This window comes from Nanorana parkeri, unplaced genomic scaffold (genome assembly GCF_000935625.1).
Source record: "Nanorana parkeri isolate BGI_ZX_2015 unplaced genomic scaffold, ASM93562v1 scaffold2169, whole genome shotgun sequence".
In the NCBI taxonomy this organism is placed as follows: domain Eukaryota; kingdom Metazoa; phylum Chordata; class Amphibia; order Anura; family Dicroglossidae; genus Nanorana; species Nanorana parkeri.
The window spans coordinates 22,207-34,244 of NW_017308437.1; the positions used below are offsets into that span (position 1 = coordinate 22,207).

The 12,038-nt window shown below is 39.4% G+C and overlaps 1 protein-coding gene across 1 annotated transcript in view; it reads left to right on the forward strand.

Moving 5' to 3' along the window:
• Window positions 1-1,313: 1,313 nt before the first annotated feature.
• LOC108800932 (beta-2-glycoprotein 1-like) overlaps window positions 1,314-12,038 on the forward strand; it is a gene marked incomplete at its 5' end in the record, with an annotated part of 37,109 nt that continues 26,384 nt past the window's right edge. The window contains 2 exons of the mRNA XM_018572916.1: window positions 1,314-1,454; window positions 5,994-6,182. Of these exons, the coding sequence (XP_018428418.1) occupies window positions 1,314-1,454; window positions 5,994-6,182 (330 nt within the window). The remainder of the gene's footprint in view (window positions 1,455-5,993; window positions 6,183-12,038) is intronic.

A 12,038-nucleotide genomic window follows, 5' to 3' on the forward strand; every position in this document is an offset into this window, starting at 1 on the left:
AACTCGGATCCGAAATTCGTTAACGGAATTTCGTATTTCCGATATAGTTCGGAAACTGCAATTCGGATTTCGGATGCTTCCGAATTTACGAATTTCAGGAAAATTTTTACGAATTTCGATTCGTAACGAAACGAATCGCACATGTCTAGAACACACTACAGAGGTGTATACTTGCTCGTGGCGTGTTTATAAGGTTAGTAAATCAACCCCTTTATCTTCTTTCTTGTTTCCGCCCTCTCACTTATCTTGATGGTCTTCTATTCCTCGTTTCTGCCCCCTCAATTATCTTGATGGTCTTCTATTCCTCTTAGTTTTTTTTCTCTTGTTACCTCCATAGACTTACCACAGACTTTTAAATAGCTAAAAATCTGATTTCTGTTGTGTAATTCTGTTGTGAATTACTCCACATGAGTATTGTCTGCATTATTTGTTATGATGATTTGTAATGATATGGTTAATGACATGAATATGTCTCACTGCATTATGTTCTTGGTAAGATCTTTGTCTTTGGCTAGCCTCCCTTACTAGCAGGTTTTAGGTGCAAAGGAAAATTAAGTAACAGTAATTATAACAAAATAAATTATCTTATATCAGTCCCCATAGATCTGACTGCACGTTGCACTTAAGCTTTGCTTTTTGTGGTGCCTCATTAAAAATCCTGAATGTGCTTATGCTTTATTTCATTTTACACTACATATATATTTGAGAAATAATCATTTAATACAGGCGCTTATGTGACACATGGTTCGTAGTGCATACTAGACTTTCTAATAGGAAAACCCAGCACTACATATTAGCCCTGACAAAAAGTCTATACAGCTTCATATGAGCTAGCAGAAAGCTGTTTGTGTGTTGGAAATAGACCTGAATAGCAGAAGATCAAATATACACGCTATCCACAACATAGTGGTACATGACTTAGAAGATGTTGGAAAGAAAAGCCTTGAGTGTTCCACCTGGTGGATGCCAGGGGTACATATGAGATGATATTTATTTTTCATATTTACCTGACTAGCAAGAAATACTTTTGTATTTTCTTTGTTTCCTGAGCATAATAAAAAATGAATAAACTGTATAAAAAGCATGATACAGTCCCTTTAATGGTGTCATTTGCTCCAGGATCCAAAAATGCTGAGGTTAAATGTAACTTTACTCTAACTCAGACAGTTAATAGATGATCTCTGTTGTTTTTTTCAGTTCTTATTGCACTATTTATGCTCATATTGCTCTCTTCATTGCCCTGTTTATTGGGACAGAATGAATTGTTTACAAGACCCATGCAAAGCAATGCTTTTATATTTCTTATTTTTTAGATTTGTTAGATGTCTGCCCCACAAGAAAAGGTAATCCTATCGGTCAGACCTGCCAGAAAGCATGTATACAAGATCAAGAGTGCACTAAGAATAGACCAAAATGTTTGTGTGATGGAGAATGTGGAACGAGCTGTATCAAACGTAAGTCCACACACAATATATTGTGGAACCTTGAGCAAATTACTTGCTTAATTTTTAATATTATAAATCAGGTAATCAGGATAAAGAATGTGTGCTGGAAATGACATTATTTTCAATGACAAAAGCAGAAACCAGATATCTCCACTTAAAATAAAATTCTCTGTTTTATTGGATTGGGATAGGATCTGATCCGTACACCTTTCAGGGATGCAGTCCTGGTCAGGTCATTCAGAACAGATTTCTCCATACAGCTGAAGAGCCTAGGCCAAGTGATTTGGCCAAACTTTTTTTATTTAACTGGCTGGGAATCGAAAATAGTATCAAAAGTGGTTGCCTGAAATCAAGTAAACTAAACTACCACAAGTTTGATCGACCACCTGAATTTGATTGAACAAATCGACAGCTTTATTACTAAATAAAAAAATAGATCAAAACCAGAAAGAAAAAAAAAACAGTTTAGCTGAAGACAATTAGATTTTTCTGCTTGGTTCAATCTAGGCAATTTTTATACCATTTCCTTGCTGCTGATCAAAATCACTAATTTCCGTGTTCAGTTTATTGGGATTTCGATTTCAGCTTGATCAAAAGTGGGTGAAATGGACAGAAAGTTGCCGAGTATATGGCCTGCTTTTAAACTTAAAGGAGAAATATTGGGAGAGTAAAATGTACTTTTCCCTACCGGTGTCACTGGTCGGCTCTATAGATTAAGAGCTGAGAGATCACAAACATCAGCTCATGTTCTTCTTGCACAGAGAGGAGACTGTCAGTCACTGCTCCCTCCAGGGATTCCCCCTCCCCTCTGTGTTCGTCCAGTGTTCATGCAAGGGACAGACAGGAGATGGGGTGGACACAGCTGGATCTGGCTCTAGAGAGGCAGAGAAAACTGTCAATCAGGCAGCAGGGTGGATCCCAACAAATATTGTTGGGATCTTTCCCAGATGCAGCGTGGCTCTGCACTGTCAATAAATAGCGGGCAGTAGCACGCTACATGCTGACTTTGGGTCACAGGAATAAATTAGTAAATTAACTCCTATGACCCAAAGAGGACTAAAGCCAAAAGAAAGGTTTGGCTTTAGTTATTTTTTAATTAATCAACTGCAGCAGTAAGTGGGCATGAGGTTACAAAAATATATACTGAGTGGCCAGAATATTATGACCACCCCATCAGTACTTAGTTGGACCACGAGATGACTCCACAAGATGACTTCGTTGGGCCGCCTCGTGACTCCACGAGATGTTGAAAGGTGATGCGAGGAATCTGACACTGCACTGTTGCCCTTCTGTTGTCTTGTACCAGTCTTGCCACTCTCCGTTCTGCCCTAACATTGACTAGTCGCTGACGGCCACAATTCGCACGTTCAGACCCAGATTCTCGGCTGACAGTCCAGTCTTTAAACACTTTAACAACAGCTGCTCTTGAACATTTAACAAATTCTGCTGTTTTGCTGATACTCGCTCCATGGCTCCAAGCGCCAACAATCATCCCACGTTCAAAGGCTGTTAAATCGCGTTGTTTACCCATATCTTCAGAAACAAATCACTTCTGCTGTTGTGGTAAACAACCTGCTTCCCTATTTATAATGGTCTGGCCCTCTAGCAACTTCAGCGCAAAATTATAGCTAATTATAGCTAATTTGCCTACAAACGTCAGGTGGTCATAATAATCTGGCCACTCAGTGTATAGCCTGCAGCAGACAGTAATGACAGTGGTGGGTCCGTCAAAGTCACTCTGACTTGATTTGGTATAGAGGGCACCATCAAAGGTAACCAAGGACTAACAATGGCACAAATGGTTTGGACAGTTTCACCAAAAATATATGTAAGCCCGCATTTATGGATTGGGCACAAACCATGTCTAGTTTAGACTTGTACAAAGCAGTTTGCTCATTTGTATTAGAAAATATGGTCCTTACCTTCTACATTTTAAACCTAAGTGGAAATAAGGTTTTCAATATATTAACACTTCCTTTAAAATTATGTACTAATGTTAACCTTTATATAAATACTGGGGGTTGATTTACAAAAAGCAAATAGGCTGTTCACTTTGCAAAGGGATTTTCACTTTGCAAGGGAATTATCCTTAGACAAGTGAATGTAGTAAAAATTCATTTTGCAAAGAATACCCAGTCACGAGCAAGGAAATAAAAACAAAACATGATTTTTGCTTACACATGATTGGATAATGAAAGTCAGCAGAGCTTTACCTCATTTACTAAGCTAAGGGAACAGCCTATTAGCCTTTAGCAACCCCATTGTATCTAATAACCTTTACCTAGACTATAAATTCTCTTTAATAACTTCAGAGATTTTTATTTTTTTTCAGAAAAATCTATTGGATATTATTTTCACTTCACCATCACAATAACAAACATATTGACCCCTTGACTTCAGTCTACATCATTTCAACATGGCAAAATGACATTCTATATTACTTCCATTTACATCATTATAAATCTGCCCTACACCAGGCAGTGACTGGGTCACTTAAGCTAGTTCATTACTGAAAACCACTCACCCTACTGTCGAATGTCCATACATCATAATTATATTAATACAGCCCAGCTGCAGAATACGAAATATCACATCACATCATCTAGAAACACATGAATAAAATATCAATAACTGAAAAAAAGCATTTAATGTGCCATGGGAAATGCACTGTAAAATCACAGTGCGGCGGTATGTTTATCACAGAGAAACATTAGTTTGACTTCGTGGCACACATGTTACAGAGAAGGGCATTGTGGTAATCCAGACGCTCTGTCTCTTAGATTACTTTTATCACTAAAGGGAAGGTGACCAGATGGTGCAGCCTCATCTCATATCATCATTCACATCTGACTTATTAAAGGTGCACAGTGTCCTCAAATGAGTTTATACTGCACAGAAATCAGGAGTACAGATTGAAATAAATGTGCTTACATTTTACTGCAATCTTTCTGATACTGCTAATGTTGCTGGACTTATTTAATAAAATAAATGAAGTAGATGCAGGGCCTGATTAAAATAGGGGCTGGAATGACCACCTGCAGGACCACCACTGAAACATTTTGCCCGGAAATTGTACTATGGGCAAAATGCCGATGCATCCCTAGCTTCCCTCCTCCCCCCTGGGAGCCAGTCTGCATCCCCTCCAATCCCCACTGCTCTCCCCTGCCTGTGTTGGCAGCAACAGTGGGGATCGGAGGGGACAGTGGGGAGAAGAAGCTGTCAGGAAGCAGAGTGGGATTGTGCGGGGAGGAGAGACCTGTCAGGATGCCGAGTAGGGTGGTGCAGGGAGGAAAGAGCTGTCTGGATGCCAAGTGGGGTGGTGTGGGAAAAGAGCTCGGCTCCTCTGATAGGTGGAGCAGTTAGGATGGAGAGCAGAGTACTCATCGCTGAGTGTTGTGTGTGTAAATAACTGAGGACATAGTAAGCTTGCTATGTCCCCAGTTATGAATGAACAGCAAGTGCTATATATCCCTCCCTGTTCATTTATGAATGGGGACATAGTAAATATTTACTATCTGCTCACTTTATGAATGAACAGGAAGCAGCTCAGTATAGAGGCTTCCTGTCCATTCATGACTGGGTTGATAGTAAATATTTACTATCTCCAGTTAGACCCCTGATATTTTCCCAAAACCCCTAACAGTAAAGTAAGAAAAAAATGTAAATAAAATATTTTTTTTTAAATGATAAAACATTTTAAAAAGGTTGGAAAAAAGTAATTTTTGGTTTAATTTTCGGCCTGACAAATTGTTTAAGATATATATATCTATATCTATATATAGGTATATATAGATATATATAATATGTACAGTATATGAGCAGGGTAGCTAAATGGTAACCACCCTCGGCTGTCATAGCAGACATAAACTAATGCAGGCCACACACATGTTCTTTTTAAACAGTATTAAACACTCTTATTCATCTTTTAATTGTAAAAACATTTGCACAGATTAACCTACCACTAACATTTTAGATCATTTAATGTCATTGACAAAAACTGTAGTTTGCTTTTTTTGGTATTTTTGCAATTAAAAATGACTTGAAAGGGGTTGAGATTATTAGAAAGTTATCCATTGTGACCAGAATAAAAAGGTATTTGTAGAATACCAGACAACTCTTCACACATACAGTATCTGTGTGTTGGATTGCGTGTTTATATTGAGTTGTAATAACCGGAGCCTTTTTTGCTCAGATGCAGCACCCCAATCAAATGCAACAACCTATCTTATTAATTTTATTGCACTCTGTTTAAGTGGTTAATTCTGATTGGTTTCTTCCGATTACTTCACTTTGCACACATTATTTTGCACTTTGCCGGTTAATAAACCCTATTAAAATTATGGCATGAACAATGTGGATTAGTATTGCTTTGAATTCTATTTTTAACAATTCCAGGGCAGGTTTTATTTACCAAAATAATATAACAATATTTATTACCTTTTGTTACATTTTACAATTTGAAATAGGTTGGGCTGTGGAGTTATACATAGATTATGGTTCTTCAGGAAACAATTAAGGCAGTGTTATGTGGATGTGTTTATTTTAAAGCCCGAAACAGCTGCCTATGGCCTGTGAACATCGAGAATGCTAACACAACTCTGAATCAGAAAACAAAAAACTTTGGTGACCACATGACAGTAGGCTGTCATCCAGGATTCAAAATGGCCAATGGACAGGAGGTGGCTCTCAGCCGTTGTCAAGGAGATAAGAAGTGGAGTGTGACAGCACCATGTGAAGGTAACAGCAATATGACATGATTCATTTTTATTTTAGTGCTGTGTCTCTGCAAATTTTCCCTTTGAATTTTTAAACACGTTGTCAGTGGGAATGCCAGAGGATGGACCTGGGAACAGCTGTTTCCTGCTTCTGCCAGAGAGAGTACTTATCAATTGCCATCTATTCTAATTCATCACTATTTTACAATTGTAACTACAAAAGCCTTTACGAATAATTACTATAATGTTACAGCAAATACAATAGCTACAAACACATAGTTGTATCGCAAATTTTTAAAGCAACCCAATTGTTCAGTTAAATAGATTCCAAATGCCAAGGCCTTCAAAAGCAGAGGCTGTATACCAATCTATCCTGCCACCCGTTTTCTCTATCTTTGCTGTCTTGCTAAACAATGACCTCTTCATATTAGACACATTTTTGGGTGTGGCAGATACCTGGTACCTGCATTGCTCAGTGGTACCTTCCACTAGCTCCTAAGTCACCACAGGACACAGTAGTGACCTATAGGTCAGCAGAAAGATGCACATCATGCGGCAGGGGAAGATAACATCCAGCTCCCCTTGAAGCGTAGAATGAGAAGATTCTTCAGGCAGCTGTAGCTCTTGAATAGGGCAAAGATCAGAAGAACAGATAATGAAAGAAGTGAGTACAAAACCTTTTGTTTTGCAGGTCCTGGTTTTACATTTTTTATTTTTACTCAGCAAAAGAGTCATTTCAAAGCATATTTTGTTAGCGACTTATAATTTACAGGACCCCATATGTGCATCTCTGGCCCTTTGTGCCTCTGATCCTACATTATCATGCCCTCCAGCATTGTAGTTAAATAATGCTAGAGAGACGTTTGAGGTGAATCTGTTTATGTGCATTACTCTAGGCAAAATATGAGCATCCAGTCTAAATGGCACAAAATGGAACTCCCCGGAGTTCTATTAAACCTGCAAGTTAGCCCATGCTGGTATATGATCAAACCTTGCCATGCCTGGTGGTGTAGTCATTTTATGTATGGTATTGCTGTCGGACTAGTACAGATGTTGGACTCTCAAGTCAGATCCTGTTTGTTTATAGAGGGAAGAATGCATCTGTGTAGTCGATTGGATCAGTGCCCCCATACAGTCAGCCATTCCAGGAAGTACCCCATTGCCAGTCTCAGCTTCTGAGCATAGATTAATCATCTTTTATATTGGTGAATTCAAAGGCGGGATTGTGGTACATTACAATTACATGTGGTGGAGGTGAATGCCTTTTAATTTTCCAAAACTTAGGTTTTCACTTTCAGTATTTATTATCCTTAAGCGGGAAGGGGATCCTGGAGCCTGTTTGTGTGCCTGTTGAAGAAATTTCACCATCAGTTCCTGCTCCATCTGACACCGCTGACTTGGTCAGAAAGTGTGGAAAAATCTACCTCATTGGGTGATGGGTACCAATAAAATCCTGATAAAGGTTATAATCCTTTCCCTTTCCTTTAATTGCATGCAAACGCCAACAAAGGATATGGGAAGATGTTCTGTAGTCCACATCTAAAGCAAGAAGCTTAGAGTGATGACATAGCTCCTTCACAGATATAGTACAGTATTTAAGGGTTGTCATCCTAAGACAGAGCGTGTGCTGCTGGTATGTGAAAAAAAGAAATAAGCCTGAAAAAAAGAAAACGCATGCAGCCACCATGTCTAACTAATAAGCTGCAATATACAACATTTTAGTTTTTAGGTTTAGATACTCTTTAAATTCAAGGGTTAGGCTAAGGGTTGTCAAATATTAGGTTGCATTTTAAGGGTTAATATTAGGGATTTGGGGTAATGTTATGGCTCATATGATTATAGGAATGGTTCAGAGTTTATGGATTATAGTATTGTGTGGCAATCCAACTGTAGAATTTCGTGTTATGATCCCCCAGGACTTGCAGCCAGATGGACTGAGAGGTGTCAGTAAGGAAGGGATTGTCTGGATTATGCTTGGGATCCAGGAACTGGGAGGTTTTAAGGTGATTCAGGAGGAAAGAAAGATCCAGTCCTGTGTCCAGGGTTTAGCAGTGACCAGTATGGGATGCTGGCTGGGGGAATTACCTCCTGCTGGGAACTTGGAACAGATCAAGTTCAGGGGTCAGGAGGACTCCCCCAGAAGTTAAAGCGCAGCCAGGAGGTGTGTGTCCTGGAGGCACACAAAGACAGTCAAGGAGGCTGGAGACAACTGGTGGGGCTAGGAGAGCCGCAAACCTGAGGGGCTGCCAGTACAAGTGTGGGACCGCACTTCCAAGAGTACCGGTGGATCAGAAGTGGTAACGTGTAACGTGGAAGCCAGGAGGCTAAAGCTTTGTGGTTCTAAAACATTGCATGGATGTTATGCTGAACAACCCCTGCAAGGGTATTCAAGGTGGATGCATGAACTTTAGTTTGAATTAAAGTGGTCTACCAGGCTCTTAAACAGAAGATATTGTGAGTGGACTTCATCACCAGACGGGAAAAAAGTCCCAGCATATCCTTTTCTATCACTGTATTATCATTGTTCATCTTAATTGTACTGAAATGAACTCTCTTTCAACATTTCCAGCATTAAATCAGAATTCCATTCCCATTACTTACCTTTGCATTCTCCCTGTCCTCCTCAGCATAAAGTTTCTTTGGCCATCTCCTGCCATTAATGCAAGCAATTTCTGATTCTTATGGGCCAATTCTTTCCACTGTTTTTATTTCCAACAAATTTGTTAGAGTAAGAATATAATTTGTTAGATTACTATGACAAGTTACTCGCTAATGATGCATTTTTAAAACCAAGAGTGTAAAATTAGAATGTATTGCATTTCCAACATATTTAATAGAGAAAAAGGGGACCAAGCACACACAGACTGAACCCAGCTACAAACCGGTTGAAGGGATTCATGCTTTGCAAAGCTATTCAAGGTGTTAATTGCCACGGATGCGCCTGGTCCGAACCCACTGTTCATCAATCACATGTAACTATAGGCAGTTCTGAACCGAGCAAGCCGTCACAAGGATGTGGCAATACCACTCCCAGCCTTAGGCCTTGTTCACACCAAGCGCGTTCCAGGAGCAGAGCAGTTACAGACTGGATCAAAACTGCGTCCAATGTATTCCAATGGTTTTTTAGGCTCTAGTTCACATACCGCAGCGTTCAGTTCCAGAGCATGTAAAAAAACTGCAGCAAGCCCTATTTTACCTGCTCTGGAACGCATAAAAACGCATAATTTTTTTTAACCAAAAACGGCCCGGAACGCATAAAAAACGTGGCAAAAACGGCACAGTTAACCCTTTACCCACAAACCTTAGCTGCCATCATGTGTTTTTTCATTTTAAATCATGAACCGCTACCAGCTAATACTGTGACAATTCAAAAAACTTAAACAAAGCCTATGATACCTCTGTCTTTTCAGACAGGAATATGACAAGTTTCACTATACATCAGCACTCTTCATAGAGACAAGGATACTTTAAGTTCTTATTTAGAGCGTAGAGATGAGCTTAATGCTTATTAAGATAGTCCTTTAATAAAAGAAATGGTGCAGAAAAATATACAAACAAAGATGTTAATAAAGAGAGACAAAATATGTAACAACAGTAAAAAGTAAAAAAGAATAAAAAGAGAGTACTTAACAAGTCTGGGGTTTATAGATTCTGACAGTCCAGTTCAATGCACAAAAGATGGGTCTGAATGACTCTTCTCCAAGCAAGGCTTGCACAGATTCTTTCCTGATGTTAAAGGGGAACTCTTCTTGGAGCTTTGGTGTTACAAGCTTCTTGATGTTGCGAGAGTCCCTCTTTTTGATGTTAAAACAAGAGCCCTTCACAGCTGCCTCTGCAGCATCTTTTTGTCAGCCCTCAAGAGTGTGTCACAGAGCCAGCCCATAAGGCAGGGCTGGGGATGGGGAGCAGGAGGACTAAACCTTACAATGTCCTCCTCTGCTCCTCCTTAACTGTCAAATTCATATCTAAGAATATAGTTGAACATTCATACACAATACTGTCCGACAACCCCAAAATTATTGTACTCTCTGAAATATTAGCTTTATACTGAGACCAAACTTACCATATACATATATATATATATATATCCTCCCAAATTCATATCTAAGAATATAGTTCAACATTCACACACAATAGTCTCCAACATCCCCTAAATTCTGCACCATGAAATTAGATTCCTACGGAGAACAAACTTGGTGTATATATAAATTATGGTTGGCCCAGGAGGGTTACTGTGGCGTATAAGGTCTCTGACCATCATACCAGTCCATAATTGATATGTATAGTGTATATGGATAGTCTTGACAAGACACAGATATTTGTGCAATTATTTTATATTATCACTCTCCAATTCCAAGTAATACAATTGGGTTGATGATGTAACTCAGTTGCATGACTCAGTGAGATGCAAGTTTACCAAGGTCATTATCCTTGCCAGATCCTCTTGTATTTACCTAAATCTTTCAAATGCTAATGTATTGATGATCTGCAGGGGATTAGCTGAGCTGGGCAAGGCAATTACCATGGTATTAGTGATTTATAATACCAATCGTAAAAGAGTAATTTAGCTAATCCAAACCAGTCCCAAGGAAAGCTCTAGATATACAATTGGGTTTTAGCGCTTCACTAAGGACTATAAACATTGCCAGCCCAGATTGACAGATATCGTTGCTGGAATTTGAAGATAGCTAAACCAAATGGGCAACCTGAGGTCATTTGAACTTAATTGAGGGCTTAATTTGTTCTAAGATGAGAGAAAAGAGAATTTCATACTTAATAATACTATGCTCAAACCTCCTTATTGTCACATTCAGGACATAAATATATGCCCTTTGCTGGGATTTTCCTTGCAACATATGTAAAATGATACAAGGCCCAGTGTCCAGAGTACAGAGGACAGGGGTGACAGTTGAGGAAACTTAATCAATACAATGAGCAGGGGCAAATGTCATAGTTAGGTAGTGTAAGTAGACAACAGAATGAAAGCAGAAAGTCAGAATGGGTGCAACATTGTACCAAAACAGTCCAAAACAAGATTAATTCTGAGCAATGCAGACAGATAGAAGTCAAGCAGAACTTGTTAATCAAGCACAGACTGAAAGCCTAGAAGACTATTTAAGCACCCCTAATAGGGACAGTTGTGAACTATAGTGTTACCTGAACTGTGATGGTGAGCAATGACCACAGGTGTCAAAGCTCAAGGCTGATCATTACACAAGGTGAGACTGCTACAGTATGTGGTGCAAAACGGTTCATGCTTCATGGCCATGGTAGTTTTAGTGGGAGATCTTTCCATTGGAGACAATTTGAACACGTTAGAAGGGGGTCAAACACCTAAGGAGCTCATCCAATATGTTGGTAGGGACCCTGCCTATGCTACAGTGTTCCTATTTCAATCTAGTATGCTTTGCTGCAAGGTTGTAAACAATCTGAGCTCTGTTTACATTTTTCTAGGCTTCACTGGTTCTCCTAAGCCAAATGTTTTGATTGCTTCTGCCTATTACTGTTGAGGAGGTTCCAGTAATCAGTGTGTCAAGGACAATCACTGAGAACACACAAAAGCAGCACTAATTCTCCACAGCTAAGCAAAGGAATGAACTGGGTGCTTACCACTGGGAGCACATTCTCGCGCCAATATCTTTTATCAATATATTTTTCTCCTCAGTATACACTCGGGAGGGAAACGGGTTTGACACACAATATATGTACTCCTAGAATGAGATCCTAATAGGTTGGACTTGATGGACTAATGTCTTTATTCAACCTCAAATACTATGTAACTATGTAATATGAGCCCACACAAACAGAAGAAAAGCTGGCCGCACACCGCATGAAACTTGTACCACATCACTGGTGTCCCTCCCAAGGTCCACCCCCT